General features: G+C 41.4%; 1 protein-coding gene across 12 annotated transcripts in view; it reads left to right on the forward strand.

The window, feature by feature from the left end:
- LOC140896231 (nuclear receptor coactivator 5-like) overlaps positions 1–18,092 on the forward strand; it is a 42,961-nt gene that overhangs the window by 11,899 nt on the left and 12,970 nt on the right. For 8 of the 12 annotated variants that reach the window (XM_073307675.1, XM_073307681.1, XM_073307673.1 and 5 more), the window contains 8 exons: positions 44–124; positions 850–932; positions 1,718–1,933; positions 6,747–6,873; positions 9,565–9,764; positions 10,650–10,925; positions 11,660–11,878; positions 15,640–15,777. In XM_073307675.1, the coding sequence (XP_073163776.1) occupies positions 44–124; positions 850–932; positions 1,718–1,933; positions 6,747–6,873; positions 9,565–9,764; positions 10,650–10,925; positions 11,660–11,878; positions 15,640–15,777 (1,340 nt within the window). The remainder of the gene's footprint in view (positions 1–43; positions 125–849; positions 933–1,717; positions 1,934–6,746; positions 6,874–9,564; positions 9,765–10,649; positions 10,926–11,659; positions 11,879–15,639; positions 15,778–18,092) is intronic. The other 4 variants (XM_073307678.1, XM_073307684.1, XM_073307685.1 and 1 more) reach the window with 4 other exon arrangements.

Consider the following 18,092-nt stretch of genomic DNA (forward strand, 5'->3'; position numbering starts at 1 on the left):
TTTGACCGAACATACCTAATCTCATATTTCTTACCTCTTTTAGCATAAATCCTTACAGACCATACCAGAAAAGTCCTTATTCTCCCCAAGATGGTTATTCAAAGGACTTTGAAGATCTGAATAGGTAAGACTTTTCAATAGGATAACTATGTAAATTATTTAAAGCCTTTGTGAACAACCCATGTGTCTGCAGGAAAATACTTCTGTCTATAAACAAGCTCACTTTTGTAATGACTATGGTTTTGTCTAATATTTACATAACAAGGATTTATATATCTGTTAAAACTTCCTAAATAGTTGTTGGGCTTTTTTAAACACCTAGTTTGTTCATGGTATCTAATGCTATAGCACATGGGCACACTACAGTTGTTTTAAAATAGAGTTAAAATAAGACCACTTTGATATGAATTTTCAGTGAATTTTGGAGGCGAGAGCTGTCCGTTGAAGATGCCCTGCCACTGATCTTAGAGTTCAGTCTCTGGAGCAGAGAACAGAAATGCCTCCACCAGTCTTGACTGAACTCTAGCAATCAGATCCAAGAACTTTCAGGGCTTTATAGATCATTGTATAATCTTTTTCTTTTAAATATACTTTAGTTTTAGTGAAGCTACTTGGGAGGTCAAAAGCTTTTTAATGGAAAATTAGTTTAGTCTTTTAAGTATGGAAAGACTAACATTTCTGACCTCTCCATGGCTTAAAGTAATCTATTCTGAAACTCGATGTCGATAACTTTTACACTACAACTGTTTAAAACCTTTATCTTCCTAGTTTGTGTGGATATCTGTATGAATTGGTCTGGTATCATGTTTTGAATATATTTTTTTCATCAAAATATTATTTCCTCCTTAGTTTTGAAGAACTATTTGGACAACAGTATGACTATTCACCAGGAAATGAAGATTACTATGAGAGATACCAGTATTCCCAAAAAGGTAAGAATTTGTAACTAATTGATATTCCTTTGTTAAACTATACCCCCTGCAGCCTTTGTGTGGGTCTGCAGGAGAAAGAGGAACTCGGTGGTTTTATCACAGGGTACTTGGCCCTTCAGTGAACTTGGGGCCCAACCTCACCTGTGGCTGATCAGTGAGGGATCAGGTTACTGTAAAAGCCAGCAGGTGACTCAGTAGCAGGCCCGGAGCAGGGAGGCTCTGGTAAGAAGTTTCTGGGTCATGTGGAAGAGCTGCAGGAAGCAGGTTGGCGCCTTTGGCAGGCCCTGGAGCAGGATGACTCTGGCAAATGGCTGGGGGGAAAAATTGTGTGGGGAATCAGTAGGCCTCTCCAAAAGACCTTGCATTGAGAAGACGGGATAGTTGAAGTATTGTGTTAGTTTATGTTGGAAAAATAAAGCTGAAGCCTGAGAAAAGGGCCTGAATCACACTCTAGTTATGGTTTCAGTCCTTCCTGGCTGGGGAGACAGGCCAGCAGTCTACACGCTTCTTTAAGGGTCTCCCACACCCTGTGGGAAGTCAGCTTCCTCTTGGGTTTGGAAGGAATGATTGGGTTTATCCTGGACGATTGTCTGGTTTGAGCAGCACAGTAGAAGCCCAGGGACTCCTATGCATCCAAGCCCTTTCCCCCTGGCTGGGACATCATTACACACTCAAAGCAATAGCTTAGATGCTAGCAGGGAAGTAGTCCAGCAGAATGGGAGCATGGGGTGCCTCCTGGAGTGAGGGAGTCCCGAGATACATCAAGTTGACGGTGGTGGTCCCAGCAGGTCCCAGTCTGCATGAGATCCCAGGGATATCCGGAAGACAAGAGGCAGCAGTGGCAGCCCAGCAGCCAGGTTCTTCCAGGCGACAGGATCCGGAGCATGAATCCTCAGCAGTGGAAGTTGGCCCAACCGCCCCTTGCTCCCGAGAGAAGTGGAGAACAGCAAGGGCTGCAAGTGTGGTCCCCCCGGCAGGGGTATCTCCTTTGCCAGTAGTGGGTGAGTTTGGGCTCTGGGGAGTGCAGTGAGCATGTACTTTGGAAGATGCACCTGGACAGGTGGGGTGGGGGGCGGAACAGAACAGTACGGTGTGGAGGGCCATGCCCCTTCTCCCAGGGACAGAATCGGGGACCTAGACGGGCAGCAGATTTTTCCACAGGGACAATGGAGGGAGCCTCTGACCTGGAGGATACCCCTGGAGCTCCTCTTGGCGAGACTGGGTGGGCTTCCACAGAGGGTTCTAACCCACTTGCCCTGAGTTCTCCAGGCAGTCTGGGGTACAGGCTGCAGGTGAAATTACTCTTCCAGCCAGGTGGCCAAACTTAAACGCCACTGTGGATTCTCTGGTCCTTAAGTTACAGAAGTTTGTTCTCCTTATCCCTTAACTTCTGTTGGGGAATCTAGCATGGGAACCGCTGCACGCCCAACATAGGCTCCGGTTTGGGGTAATGGCAGCAGCCAAATTGATTCTGCTCCCATCAGCAGGGTAAGAGCTACCAATCAAGGAGGGGTAGGAATGCAGGTGCCGAATCACACTTAGGCTTGCAATGTAGGGGTAGGTGGCAAGGCCATAGAGATGAGTACATCACAGGGTGGTGGGGAGCAGGTTATGTGGCGGGTTCCACTGCAGCTGTCAGTTTTTTGTCTTCCAGGTGAAAATAAGACAGGCTTGTACAGGAATGCATCTCCAGTTGGGGGTGCACCTGCTCAAAGCCACTTAAAAAAACCCCACAGAAATATTCTCATTGTACAGGGAAGCAATGATGGAAGGTAGAGTGCGGAGAAATAAGAGGGACACTGAGAATGTGAGGTATCAAAGGGTGGCTTGAACCTGGGAAAACTGACAACCTGCCTTTTTGATATGTGCTGGGGTGATGTCTGGCAAATATCCAGAGAAGCTCAGCCTTGTACAAATATATGTACATATTCTATTGGGCCTGCAATACATTTGGGGGTATAGCATGGGCCCATTAAGACAAGGAATTTAAGTTACAGGCTGCATGCAATATGTCCACGAATGAGTGTGACAGGGCTGATAATGACCTCTGGTTAGAGCAGATGATCCTGGCTTGGTCAGTGCCATTCATACATACCAACAGCAGTTTATTGTTTCCACAGCAGGCTAACCAGAGATCTGATTCTTGCAGTAAAGTATGCTGGGACTTCAGTGAAGGTGGATGTTTCTGGAACTTCTGCAGATAAAAAATCACATGCCAGAAGTGTTTCGGTGTTCACGGGGCACTCATTTGCCACAGCATTTGTGGAAAGTTCCAGACCAGTAGAAGGAGGGATCAGTCAGATGCTCCCTCTATCCCCACACACAGGACCAAGTAGCAGGAATGAAGGAAGGAGCTTTATCTCCATGTCAAGGTGCTTTGGGTGTTTCCCTGGGATTACCTTAACAAGACAGATGGGGAATATTTTTGGGAGGAGTTTGTAGCAGGATTTGGGATACCATATGAAGGAGTTGGAATTCAGACGTCTCAAAATTTGACATCTGTAGGTTTGAGAGACATAATAAGGGGCAAGATTTAACAAGAAACTGTTTCTAACAGAATTACAGGGCTATTCATGCACTGACCTGTGACTGACCTGCAGGTTTCTCCTTCGGGTTTGGGCCCCAAAAAGGCATCAAGGAGTATTGGAAGCTCCATGTATGATGCAATAGACCGTGAATTATGTTCAGTATGTTACTCGTCTTTTGGTACCATTGTGAACATGGTGAGGACTTGCAGTTGCAGGTCAATTTTAGTGAAATGTAGCATCAGGTTGGCTTTTTGATGCTACCAGTAAACCCCCTCAGATTTCAGACCTGTGGGGTTTTATTTGATCGGTCGGTTTTTATTTTGACAAGGCCATAGCAGTGGGATGCTCAATAGTGGGCTCAGCCCAAAGGTGGAGGTCAGTGATATGGGAATTGGGTTTACAGCAAATAGCAGACTACCAGGATGCCTTCTTGTTTATGGGCAGGGCAGATTCTAAAGTGTGCCAGCTTGTTGATCTCCTCTTACCCAGTACCTATGATTACTGCTAGCAGAAAAAAAAAGGGGATCAAGTTAGATATAGAGACTGACATCTCTAGACTTTCTGTGCATGAATTTGCAGAATTATTGGGATTAAGGAGGACAGAGCAGCCAAGTAGATTACACTGCATGAACTGCAGGCTGTTGTTTGCCTTCTTAGTTTTGCATGCCATCTGCTGACATGTCAGGGATAGCTAGGCCCAACCATTTTATAAATATGAGTAAAAAAATGAAGGTGAATTTATGGGCATGGGAACAGCTCAGTTCCTAAATCACTTTAATGGAGTTACTTTTTTGGAGAGAGAAGTGTCTCCTGCTAGATGCCTAGCTGGGGTAGAGACAGACCTGAAAGTTCACTCATGCATTGGGGACACAGGTTTGGGGCCTTTACTAGGGCAGGTGGTGTGCTTGGAGATGCCTAGTGATCATATACTCTGGGAGATAGTAAAGGATATAACATTACTGGGTTTTTTCCCCCCATTTTAGTTGCAGTGATGATCTGGAGGAGAGAAGCTCACAAACAAGTGAAATTCTATAGTGACAACATGGCACTGGTACATACTAACACCCACTCCTCCAGGTCACTCTGAGTTACAAGGTTGGTGAGGGCATTTGTCCTGCAGTGCTTAACTTGCTAAATCTTTTTTACTGCTAACATGTGCCTGGGATTAATAATGGCATAGCCCATGCTGTCTCGATTGCAGGTGGATGGATTTCAAGATTTGGCACCAGGCGCTGACAAGGAGCCTGAGCAGATGTCACTGGCCTTTTGGAACTTTGGCTCATTGCTGTGCTTGGATTAATGCAGAGATCAGCAGCCCCATAAAAGTTTAGGGTTTTAGGGAATTGACTCAGTTTTGGGGTCGGCTTGCCCGAGATTCGGCCAGTTCCTGAAGTGCGTGGTGTCTGATACACTGTGGGCTGGCATCAATGATTGTTTCAGTTGTTTATCAGCATCACCTAGCAGGATGTTGGGTTTTCTGGAACCTTGTGGCGGGTTTTAGTTAGGAGGCTGTTAGATGGTGGTCTCATCCCACAGGCCTTATAGAAGATCCCTGACAAGCCATCATTATTCAGTTTCTTTGGGATCTGGTGGGAGTTTATCAGGTATGTTAATAGAGCCAGTATGCAGACTTGAACAAGGCAGCTGTCTTAATGGGCTTTTTTAAAAAATTTAGTCAATGAGCTCGTGCCTAGATCAGCAAGGGGGTATTTCAGGTAGAGCTTTGGAATTTAGGGACTTATATTGGGGGAACGATCAGTCATTTTGACTCTGATAATGTCAATGGATCAGGGAGGGGAAGGGGAGTCTATAGTACTGCAAGAGTTTGGGAAGGCAGGGACTTGCCCAGTCAGAGCATTAAGGACCTACGTATTGCTGAGGCTGGTTAATGCTGGGCCACTCTTTCTTCCTGTTGACAGGAGTTTCTCAAGAAAATTCCAGTTTGTGGCAGTCTTATAAAAGAGGCTTATGCTATCAGGGTTCCCTGCGGTGAATTTGGGTGCCATTCTCTCAGGATCAGGGCAGCAACTTCTGCAGTGCAACTGGTAATAGGGGCTTGAGGGATACAGTTGGTTGATGTCATAATACTCAGTGCATATGAGGCCTCCAGTTGAGAATTAGAGACCAGGGGTGTGAATTTGCTATGTTTTGCGGCATACCTAGTTTTCTGGATCAAGGGAGCAGGTGACAAGAGATAATTATTAGATCTGTGGGCACAATATTGTTCATTGGGCCCAGAAGTGGGCAGCCAGTTGCCCAGAAGATTCACAATATTAGGCCTTGGTGAGGGGATGATTGCACGGAAGGAGGACTAATTACCTTTTAACGTAAATGCTCTGCGATTAGCTGATATCCGCTTACACCCTTTGGTAGCCACCTGAAATGATTATTATGTACCAAGGTGAAAACAATTTGGGATCTTGTAAGGGGGTTAACTTAACAACTAGGGCAAAGAGACAGGGCAGAATCAGGACCTTTTTCCTATGGGTAACTGTAATCTGGTTTGAAATATTGCATCAGAGATTATGGCAGCGAGCCACTAGGCCTCCACGTGTTCATGAGGCCAGAAAATATGTAAATCAGGAAGTGATTAAATTTTTTAAAAAATCTGTCGAGTTACCTGGGCTATTCAGGGAAGACTTTGACAGGGACTGAGTATATTTTTGGCCAATGTTAGGGAAGGAGTTGTTAACATGTGGGAGCCTAGTTAGGGATGTGGGGAGGTAGCCAAGCTAATTGGTGCCATCTCCTGGTTGCATGCTTCCATTGCAAGTACTTTTTTAATAGAGGTCTGGTTCCTTGATGAACCAGAGTTGGAAGTGGATTTAAGGGAAGGCATTTTCTAAAGAAGATGGGGGAACAGGGTTGGGCTTCCGAATGCCTCGTACAGTGAGGAACCAACCCTTCCCCGCCAGCATTTTAGCTCTAATGTGAGGGGTGAGCAGTGGGCTAACAATGGGCTGGGATCAGGTTTGGAGTGGGGTCTGAAGACACTTTTCCACCAGGTAGAACAGATTTAGGGAGGAAGGTGACATGCATAGGATTAGTTATTACTGGATAATTCCCAGATGAGTCAATAAAATTGCTGCCTAGTTAAATCACATTCCTTGTGTCATGTCTGTCTTGCTATGTGTCCAAGACAAATACATTTTACTAGTTTCACAGTGCACTTTTTAGTGGACTTCTCTGATTCCACAATACTTAACTGAGTGGAAAAGACACCTGAAGCTCCAATGCTCGTTTGCAGTCACTGTTACCTTTTAATCAATTTGTTCTTTGATTTTAGATGATGACTATACCAGGGATGATCGTAGGGAGAAGCTATACCTACAGTTTTACCAGCAGATACAGAAAGAGTACGATAAAGAGAGACCTTCTGACTGTATCATTGTGGCCATCAGCAAGGAACAAACGTAGGTCTCTAATTTAAAAATTAGGTGTTTAAGGTTTCCAGTTAAGACTTTCAGTTAATGATACTTTTCTCTCAGAGCTGAGGACGTAGGTAATAATTGAATGTTAAGCCTACTTTTTCCTCTCTGAAGTTCCTTAACATAGTTCTATTTAGTCTTTTCTAAAGTATTTTAAATTGTTTTGCATCTCCTAAGCCACTGAGCATATGAAGTGTGCATGGGGTCACACGGAGGAACTTTTAAAAAGTGACTTCTAAAGCAAATTAACTCTGACTCAACTCTTAATTTTTTTCTTTACATTTTAGCATTTAATAGGAGAATCTTCTTAGAAACCATGAAATCTAATCAATATAAAATAATGTTAAAAGTAGGTTCAGATCCTACACTTCTCTTGAGTCACCTTGACAATTTTTAATACTTTACATATTTTCCTAACTTAAAATATGTTTTTCTCTGCGGCTGCCAAATGAAAGATCCACATAAACAAAAGGGAAACTGTCTATATACAAGGCACTATCAAATGTGCAAACTCAGATAGGTTTTATTCTCTAATCTTTTAGTCATGTTAAATGGTGCTTACAGCAAAAGAAATTTAAAAAAAAATTCTGAAAATTTTAAGTGTAACATCCTTTTAAACCTAAAGCAAACTTTCTAGTTTTTTTTTTTTCCTCTTAGGTAACTTGGTTTTCTTCCAGATTAATCCTTATGAGTAATGAAGTCTTCATAGCAAGACGTTACATTTTCTATTTAAAGCATTCAATGTCATTTTCTAACAAATACAAAGTAAAGGCTTGAAACATCATGAAATTACATATATGGCAAAACAAGAGAGTTAAATGAGGCAGAGTGCAAAGAACTTTCTTCTTGGTTATTATAGAACTATTAACTTTCATATCATAATTGTCCATCTCCTGGAGATGACCAGGATCAGCTTCGATATGGAGGCCTTGACAATCCATTGATACATTTATCATAGGATTTATTTGAGGGCAAGGAGGATTGGTGCAAGAAAGCTTAACTTTAGCATCCCAATATTTAGTTAATGTTCAATATCACCACTTAAATTCTGTTTGTTTCCTTTCTCTCTTGCCTCCTCCTCCATTTCCATAATGAAATGAATGTTTTATATTTAGTGTCCAATACAAAATTAATTACCAATATGCTATTTTAAAATGGGTTAACTACATGGATACTTGTAGATAATAAACCATACTTTTTAGAATCTTACACAACTTCTAGTAAGGGAATCAACAAACTCATCAGTCTAAAGCAGTACTGATATTGCTGCTCTCCTTCGAATGCTGAATTCTGGTGCTGTAAATTCTATACCTGAATCCCCTTTCTTTCCTCCCTCCATCTGACATATTAGTCTTTTGTTATTCAGATGTTACTTGGATTACACTAGAGATTTTGCTAATCTCTTAATTCGTGGCACCATCTGAAAGATGTTATGGTGGGTGATCACTTCAAATGCAGTTGGCAAATCTTCTGTCAGTACCCAGGATAGCACGATGTCAGGGGTCAGTGCTCTATGAAATGTCTGTTCTGTATTCAGTAGTAGAGAGACTTGCAATCATGGTGAAAACACTGCCATTGCTATAGCTTTGTCTGAAGGAACAACTGAGCCTGGTTGATTGAGTCGCCTGAAGTGCAGTGATCATACTCAATTCTCTAAGCAGTGTGTAAAAATAGATTTCTAAAGTTGATACAGTTAGAAATAATTGTGTGTAAAGTTGACATCTTGATCTCCATTTTCCTTCGCTGACTTTCACATCAAATATACTTAATTTACGTGTTAAAGCAGCATCTTCCTAACTGCCAAAACAGTAAGTACCATGCGGTACACAAAGTTATCTGTATTTCTGTCTTGTGTATATAATAATATAGTTATTGGCTGTTAGCTAACAGTTCTGATAAGGAAGCTGAAATGAACAGGGCTTGCTTTTCCCTATCTATATTGATTCTCTAGTGTTGATACTAACAAACTTTCAACTGTAAAATAAGCAGATAAGACTCAGAAGTTACATAGGGAGCAGTGTACATGTAGTATGATGTGTGCTATACATTTGCTGAGCATAAATACCCTTTAAACCTAATTCTCAGTGCCCTTTCTTTATCTTTACACATTTATTTTTAAAAAGCCAACTAGTTAATGTAACTAAAAAGCTTACACTAATGCTAGTCATAACAGTTTATACTGTTGTGGAAAGAGAAAAGAAGTCAAGTTTTAATTGAATACATTTAATTGACTGTATCAGTGATGATACATAGATGATGAATTAGAATAAATAAAATGCTAAATATAAATAGTTTCAATCATTAATGTATTAATATATATCCATACTTTCCAAAAATAGCACTTAATACATGCTCAACACAGGGATCCTCAATAAAAAATTCCCGTATATGCAGGGATCAGATTTCCAAACAGTTGAACCTTAAGACAAATATTTTCTAAAATAGTTGGTACAGTATATGGTTTTTTTAAAAAAATCTCCATTCTGTCATCTAAAAGAGCTCGTCTGATTTAAGGAACATGCCATTTGTGGAAAGAAAATTGTTTCTTACACTTCACATAACTAGAATTGTTACCTGTAACTTAGAGCATACAAAACATGAACTACAGCATGGCAACAACTAACAGTGACACAGACTTTTATTTGTAAAATAACCAGCCTCTTTTTTTTCTTTAAGGGAATATGCAACAGTCATAGGCCATCGGTTGCAGGATCATGGCCTTGTGGTGGAAATGATATACCTTACATCTGAGTTGGGTCTCACACGCGCCCTCCAAGAAGTTAAAAATGATGGTTCCCCATTTTGTATTCTTGTTGAACAGTCAAATGTAGCACTTTCCTCTTGCACCGTAATCATGCTTCATGAGTCTATCAAAAGTAAGTTTAGCTTCATGTAGAAATGTCACTTAAAATAGTCCCCATTCAAAACTGCAATTTAATTTTCTTTGAACATGTTAAAATATTAAATACTGACATATTACACCTCTTGGTAACACAACCTGACCTAGTTAAGATGTGACAATTTGTAAATACTTCATTGAATTAATTTCCAGTAATTCACAAAACACAAATCCATCTGCCCTGAATTTCTGTTTCCTAAATGGCATGAAATAGTCATCAAAAGCTGTCAAGCATAGTAAGTAATAGTAGGGCATTATATATAAATAACATGATTACAGTTCACATTCTTATCTTACTGCTACATAGATGGATCAAATTAAAATCCATCTATTTTAAGTCTTCAGTTTTCTAAACTTTAACCTCAGATTTCCCATCTTTCACCTTAACAAGAATGTAGCTGTTCTAGTCATTATTAAAAAGGCACTTTCTTTTTAAATGAAAAATACCTAACTGTCCTGTTCTCCCATTCAGGTAAAATATGTTCCGAATTTAAGAAAAAAGTCTATGCTAATCCTACTTTTCCTCTTATTTCAATCAGATGTGTGCATAACTGTTCAAATGTGAAACCAGGAATCTTTTTAGCCCAAACTTAAATTAAGATGACAAGTGACCTGTATCTTTTAATTGGGGAAACTTTTAAAATGTAACTTATAGTTAAGTAACATTGCACATAGCTGGGCTGAATCAGACTAACTTTTGTAATTACAGGGTAACCATGTTAATACTGAAACAGAAACCTTTTAAATTTTATTCAGTTGAATTAAACACAGACTTAACAGCTCTGTTTTTTGTCTTTTTGTAAATGTGTCAAGTAGATGGGAACACAAGACTGATAAAGCAAGCTATCTCTCTTCTCTGTAGTACACCGTAATATGCCCATGGAGGATGCATTGGCTCTGGTAGTTAAAGCATTTGGGAAAATTTTTGCTGAGCGTGAGCAGCAGGAGCGTGCCGAAATTTCACACAAAGCAGCTGATCTGGCGGATGACTACCTAGAACGGGAGCTCTGTGGGAGTTACAGTGTGCCTCTAGGCATTAGACATCTCCTCTTTCTGTTAAGTGAGGGAAAATATTTATATCGTGAGGAGTTGAACTCAATAAGTGACTACCTGAAGACCAGGAAAGATGAGCTTGAAGGTATTCATGCTTTTTTCCCCAAAACACAACTGTAAACATTTTTTTAAATCAACCTGAGTTACAAAACCAGCTTTCAGGTACATTACACATAAATAGTCTACAAATATAAATGATAAAGGTCAAAAGTCCACATGTAAATGTCAATGTATATTAAAGCACATGTATATCTATCCTAAAATCAGATACATATTCCCCGTAGAAATGGTCACACATCAAACACTTCATCTTTATCTCCAAGCCCCCAGTGGCAATCACTCTCCCATGAGATTCACTGTTACAAGTACATTTTTGTAGCTCTTCTGTTAACACTGACACGCATTTAAGTTTTGATCATAGATACACATATAAAAGCACTCTAAATTAAAGTCACTTAGAAGGAACCATTATGCAGAATTTCACATCTGGTTTAATAAAAATCATTAATTCAACCATTTTATATATATATATATATTTTTTTTTTTTTTTTTCCAAAGTATTCAAGAGAAATTCAGCAGAACAACTTAAACAGATAAAACAAACCAACAAACTTGCATAAGTTGCAGAATACGTGTATTTTGGAAAGATATTCTGGTGTTCTCTTGATCCCTAGGAGCAGCCTACAGAAACTTCTTGAACCTCTAGGTTAAGGGGTTAATAATTAGAAGTAATCTATCATTGTAGGTCACGCAGTCTTTGTAATGATGTACTCTTAAGCGTTACTTACTTTGTTGTTGGTGGTTGTTCTGTTAAACTAGCCCTTGTTGAACAAACTGATCCTTCAACTGAAGTTGAAGACACACTGTATCAAGCAAACGTGATGCCAAGTACAAGCACTGCCACCCATACCTTAAGTAAACCTCCACCCCTTCTGCCGACACCCAGCAGGAATGTTCTTTTAGGCCAGTCACCCCTTCCTCCAGGTAAACCTGCATTGTTGGGTGATAGGCCATCGGGAGCTCTTCTTCCAACACCAGGTTAGTAACAATTTAACTTCCTCCTATGTCAAATTTTATATTTAAAACTATTTTACTACCTTGATTTTTTTCATGACTGATTTGATCATTCGCTTTAATAGATTTGCTCACAAAAATGTAATAGAAATATTATAATCAGAGTTACAGGAAGTATAATCAAGTGAGGGGATGTGGATCCCCAAAATATCAGTCATTTGTAAATATTTAGAGTGGTGGTTCAATAATAGCGTAGCCAATTAGTTTATTTTATCATCCATGTATCGTGTTTTGTTTTGATGCTCAATTCTTGTGCTATTTCATATATAATCAGTGCATGCTAAATAGATTTAAATCATTGGATTATGGAAGTATAAGACTGACAAGTATTTAGGAGTGATGAGTGTGTATTGGGTATATAAGTAAGGCATGGCTGGAATGAAAGGCCTTCAGGCTGAGGCTTGTAAGATTTTAGCTGCACCATATTAGGCCATAGGCTTAAGACATGAGTGGCTGACCTAGGAAAAACCCTATGCCAGTAAGGTCACAAGATTACTGCAAAAGATGTGCCACTAGGTCAGGGGTGGGCAATCTTTTTGGCCCAAGGGCCACATCGGGGTTGTGAAACTGTATGGAGGGCCGGGTAGGGAAGGCTGTGCCTCCCCAAACAGCCTGGCCCCCGCCTCCTCCCATTTTCTGCCTCCTGACCGCCCCCCTCAGAGCCCCGAACCCATCCAACCCCCCCCGCTCCCTGTCCCCTGACTGCCCCCTCCCGGGACCCCCCATCCCCCCAACCCCCACCCCCGACAGGCCCCCTGGGACTCCCACGCCCTATCCAACCCCCACCCCCTTACCATGCCGCTCAGAGAGGCAGAACTGGCTTATTAGAAAGCCTGGGAGGTGGGTGGGCGCAAGCCGTGCTGCCCGGCAGGAGTGGCGCACCAGAGTGCTCCCTGCGCGGCGGCATGGCTGCAGGGGAGGGGGAACAGCAGGGGAGGGGCCGGGGGCTAGCCTCCTGGGCCAGGAGCTTAGGGGTCGGGCAGGACGGTCCCACGGGCCATAGTTTGCCCACTTCTGCACTAGGTGATGTTACAGAAAACTGGAATAGACTGCAATGTATTGTCCATGACCACGAGACACCCGACTGAAACATCATGGAATGTCATGTCCTGACCACAGGTTACATGTTGTGTGTAGATGCTAATGAGAATAAGATGAACTAAGAAATAACCTATGAAAAATAAGCCATCCAGTATTCATGGGGTGTGGAAGTACAGATAAGGGAAAAGAGGGTTGAAATGCTCATGCATATGCATAGAGTGTTATGTGTGGTCAGAACAACAATATAAAAGATATTTCCTAGTTGGGTAAAAGTGGGAAGATCCAGCAGGAACCATCCCTCTGTCGATGATCATCTGTTGAGAGGTCCATTGGACTCTAGAATATCTGAGGATGTGAATATGACTCCAGTCTTAGTCATTGCATGGGTTTTGTAGGATTTATATCTGCATGGGTAATTATAGCTTCACTTATTGGTTTAATAAAACTTGTAGTACAGATAAAACTTTGTACTTGTGATTGTGTCTGTGGTCACTATCCATGGTCGTCTTGTGTTCCTGGATTCTCCAAATTGGAGAAAAGCATCAGAGGTGATTTTCACTTTGAGCTTGATACTGTAGCAACAGAAGCTGAACCCATGGGAGTTTATATTGAATTTAGTAATTTTGTATTAAATTAAAAAAAAAAAAAAGTTGGATAACTTTAGCTATACTGACAGATTTCAGAGTAGCAACTGTTACTCTGTAGCCTCAAAAAGAACAGGAGTACTTGTGGCACCTTAGCGACTAACAAATTTATTAGAGCATAAGCTTGCGTTGGCTACAGCCCACTTCATCGGATGCATAGAATGGAACACGTAGGTAGATACGCACGCACGCACGTACGTACGTACGTACGTTGGAAGTTACCATACAAACTGTGAGAGGCTAATTAGTTAAGATGAGCTATTATCAGCAGGAGAAAAAAAACTTTTGTAGTGATAATCAAGTTGGCCCATTTAGACAGTTGACAAGAAGGTGTAAGGATACTTAACTTAAGGAAGTAGATTCAACATGTGTAATGACCCATCCACTCCCAGTCTCTATTCAAACCCAAGTTAATGGTATCTAGTATGCATATTAATTCAGGCTCAGTGGAGTCTGTTTTTGAAGCTTTTCTGTTGCAAAATTGCCACCCTTAAATCTTTTACTGAGTGGGCAGAGAGGCTGAAGTGTTCTTTTACCGGTTTTTGAATGTTATGATTCCTAATGTCAGATTTGTCCATTTATTCTTTTGCATAGAGACTGTCCGGTTTGGCCAGTGTACATGGCAGAAGGGCATTGCTGGCACACAATGGCATATATCACATTGGTAGATGTGTAGGTGAACAAGCCCCTGATGGCGTGGCTCATGTGATTAGGTCTTATGATGGTGTCACTTGAATAAATATGTGGACAGAGTTGGCATTGGGCTTTGTTGCAAGGATAGGTTCCTGGGTTAGTGTTTTTGTTGCGTGGTGTGTGGTTGCTGGTGAGTATTTGCTTCAGGTTGGGGGGGCTGTCTGTAAGCGAGGACTGGTCTGTCTCCCAAGATCTGTGAGAGTGATCTGCTTCTCCCCCCTCCCTCCCTCCCAGGCTTGCCACGCCAAACAGCTGATTCGCGGCAAGCCTTGGAGGAAGAAAGGGACGGGGGAGAAGCGGCAGCATGCTCAGGGGAGGAGGCAGAGCGGAGGTGAGCTGGCGAAGGGAGCTGCCGGTGAGTGCTCTGCACCCACCAATATTTCTCCCTGGGTGCTTCAGCCCCAGAGTCGGTGCCTATGGCGGCAGCGTGTCTGGCTCCGACACACTTCTCTGAGCGGCATGTTAAGGGGGCCGGGGCCAGGGCCGGGGGGTTGGATAAGGGGCAGAGGGTCTTGGGGGGCGGTCAGGGGACACGGAGCAGGAGGGGTTGGATGGGTCGGGGGTTCTGAGGGGTCAGTCAGGGGGCGGTAAGTAGGTGGGGGTTGGATAGGAGCGGGGCCAGGCTGTTTAGGAAGACACAGCCTTCCCTACCTGGACCTCCATAGCAAGTTCAATATAACACGGTTTCACCTATAACGTGGTAGGATTTTTTTTTGGCTCCTGAGGACCTCGTTATATCAGGGTAGAGGTGTACTAGACACAGATTTGCATCACAACTGATGTCCTGCTGTGCTGTCTTAAATTAGTCGTTATTGGGTCTGCCTCGGGTCTTTTGTCAAATATATTTGACATGAATTGTAACATAGTAATTTAGTCCTGTTTTACTTACTGTCTTTATCAATCTTCCTTTACTAACTAGCTCACTTTATTAATTTAATCTGTGTCAGTCTGTCTTGTAGTGTAAACATGTTTACAGGTCACCACTAATGCAGCGGAAAACTGTACTTTGTGGTAGAGATGTAAAACTTTCCAATATGCATGCCTGCATGTGGGTGTAGTGTTAAATAGCTTGGAAGGATTTTACTTCTGTAGTGTTAGATCTTTTATAAAGTAAAGCTCTTACGGGCATCGGTTGAAGACTTAGCAAAATCTGAATGATGCTAGTAGAGTCGGAAATTCTACTTTTTATAGAAACTGCAGGCAGTGGAGCAGCATTTACAAGTTGAATGTTTTCAGATATTGTTATAATTAAAATCAATGTTCGTTTAAATATTAATGTGAGTATCCTGCTCAAACAAATGAAATGTTCTTTTTATTAAAAATAACATCACCCTAATTTCCAAACAGGGATGTCCGGTGCAAAGGGTAAACCTCCACCTCTTCTAGCAGCACCTGCTAAAAGACCTGGTCTTCTAGGATATTCACCCCATCAGCCTGCAAAACGACCACTACTTGGAGAGAAACCTGGACTTTTGCCAACACCAGGTGAGGATGGGAAAGCTTTGTAGATTCTTAGCATATGTAATATTTTGAGACTAGCTACTTTGCTGTCTGTCTGAATATCTATTTAATATCTACTGTAGTATATGCAACACTTGTCGCTAAAAACTTTCTGATGCTAGCCAGCCAGATTTCTCTCCTAACTAAAAAGCTTTGAAATTTCAAATGAAAAAATGCAATAATCTTCCTTAAAAAAGGCTAATCTGCTAACGAAGGATATGTTTGCTTTATGCATAATGAATGCATCCAATGAAGTGAGCTGTAGCTCACGAAAGCTTACACTCAAATTTGTTAGTCTTTAAGGTGCCACAAGTCCTCCTTTTCTTTTTGCAATTAGTGTGAAAGCAACACATAGAATCAGAAAACCCTTGTATTAATTACACTGTCTCCAAGTAACCAGGATGTTTTAATACAAAAACGTTTCTATTTGTTTATGTACTATACTCTATGCAAAATGCTAAGTGGAGCACAGGATGAAGTCCAAGAGGTGAATATTGCTGAACCACTTGGTAATAGTGACGATAACATAAAAAATGTTGACATCTGGGGGATGAGAGGGGAACATCGCAGCAGCCTACCACGGTAGGATTTAATTTCAGAAAGGGGAGCTACACAAAAATGAAGAGGTTAGATAAACACAAATTAAAAGGTATAGTGCCAAAAGTGAAAACTCTGTAAGCTGCATGGAAACTTTTTAAAGACCCCATAATAGAGGCTCAATTTAAATGTGTACCCCAAATTAAAAAAACATAGTCCAAAAAAATGCCACTGTAGGTAAACAACAAAGTAACAAAAGCAGTTAGAGGCAAAAAGGCATCCTTTAAAAAGTGGAGGTTAAATCATACTGAGGAAAATAGAAAGGAGCATAAACTCTGGCAAGTGAAGTGTAAAAAATATAATTAGGAAGGCCAAAAAAGAATTTTGAAGAACAGCTAGCCAAAGACTCAAAAAGTAACAGCTAGTGGGGCCATTGGACAATCAAGATGCTAAAGGAGAACTCAAAGAAGATAAGACCATTGCCGAGAAACTAAATTAATTCTTCATGGCTGAGGATGTGAGGGAGATTCCCACACTTGAGCTATTCTTTTCAGATGGGAATTGTCCCAGATTGAGGGGTCATTAGAGGAGGTTTTGGAACAAATTGATAAATTACCATCTGATCCTAGTGACTTATTGTTTGTTCACCCAAGAGTTCTGAAGGAACTCAGTAGTTCTGCAATTTCACATTTAACTGTGGTATGTAACCTATCATTTAAATCAGCTTCTATACCAGATGACTGGAGGATAGCTAGTGTGATGCCAATTTTGAAAAAAAGGCTCCAGAGGCAATCCTGGCAATTACAGGCCGGTAAGCCTAACTTCAGTACTGAGAAAATTGGTTGAATCTAGTTAAGAACAGAATTATTAGATGCATAGATAGAAAAGGAGTACTTGTAGCACCTTAGAGACTAACTAATTTATTTGAGCATAAGCTTTTGTGAGCTACAGCTCACTTCATCGGATGCATTCCTTTTCATGAAGTTGATAGATTTCCTTTCCATACGGCTAAAGTCAGTGCCTTGCATAATGACAGGTTTCAGAGTAGCAGCCGTGTTAGTCTGTATTCGCAAAAAGAAAAGGAGGACTTGTGGCACCTTGGAGACTAACACATTTATTTGAGCATGTAGCTCACGAAAGCTTATGCTCAGATAAATTTGTTCGTCTCTAAGGTGCCACACAAGTACTCCTTTTCTTTTTGCGAGTACAGACTAACACGGCTGCTACTCTGAAACCTGTAGATACATAGACGAACACCATTTGTTGGGCAGAGTCAACATCATTTTTGTAAAGGGAAATCATGCCTCAGCAATCTACTAGAATTCTTTGGGGGGGGGGTCAACAAGCGTGTGGACAAGGGCAATCCAGTGGATATAGTGTACTTTGATTTTCAGGAAGCCTTTGACAAGGTCCCTCACCAAAGGCTCTTAAGCAAAGTAAGCTGTCATGGGATAAGAGGGAAGGTCCTCCCATGGATTGGTAACTGGTTAAAAGATAGGAAACAAAGGGTAAGAATAAATGGTCCGCTCTCAGAATGGAGAGAGGTAAATAGCAGTTTCCCTCGAGCTCTATACTGGGACCAGTATTGTTCAACATATTCATAAATGATCTGGAAAAGGGAGTGAACAGTGAGGTGGCAAAATTTGCAGATGATAGAAAGCTACTCAAAATAGGTAAGTCCAAAGCAGACCGCAAAGAGTTACAAAGGGATCTCACAAAACAGAGTGACTGGGCAACAAAGTGGTAGATGAAATTCAGTGCTA

Source organism: Lepidochelys kempii, chromosome 12 (assembly GCF_965140265.1).
Source record: "Lepidochelys kempii isolate rLepKem1 chromosome 12, rLepKem1.hap2, whole genome shotgun sequence".
Classification (NCBI taxonomy): domain Eukaryota; kingdom Metazoa; phylum Chordata; order Testudines; family Cheloniidae; genus Lepidochelys; species Lepidochelys kempii.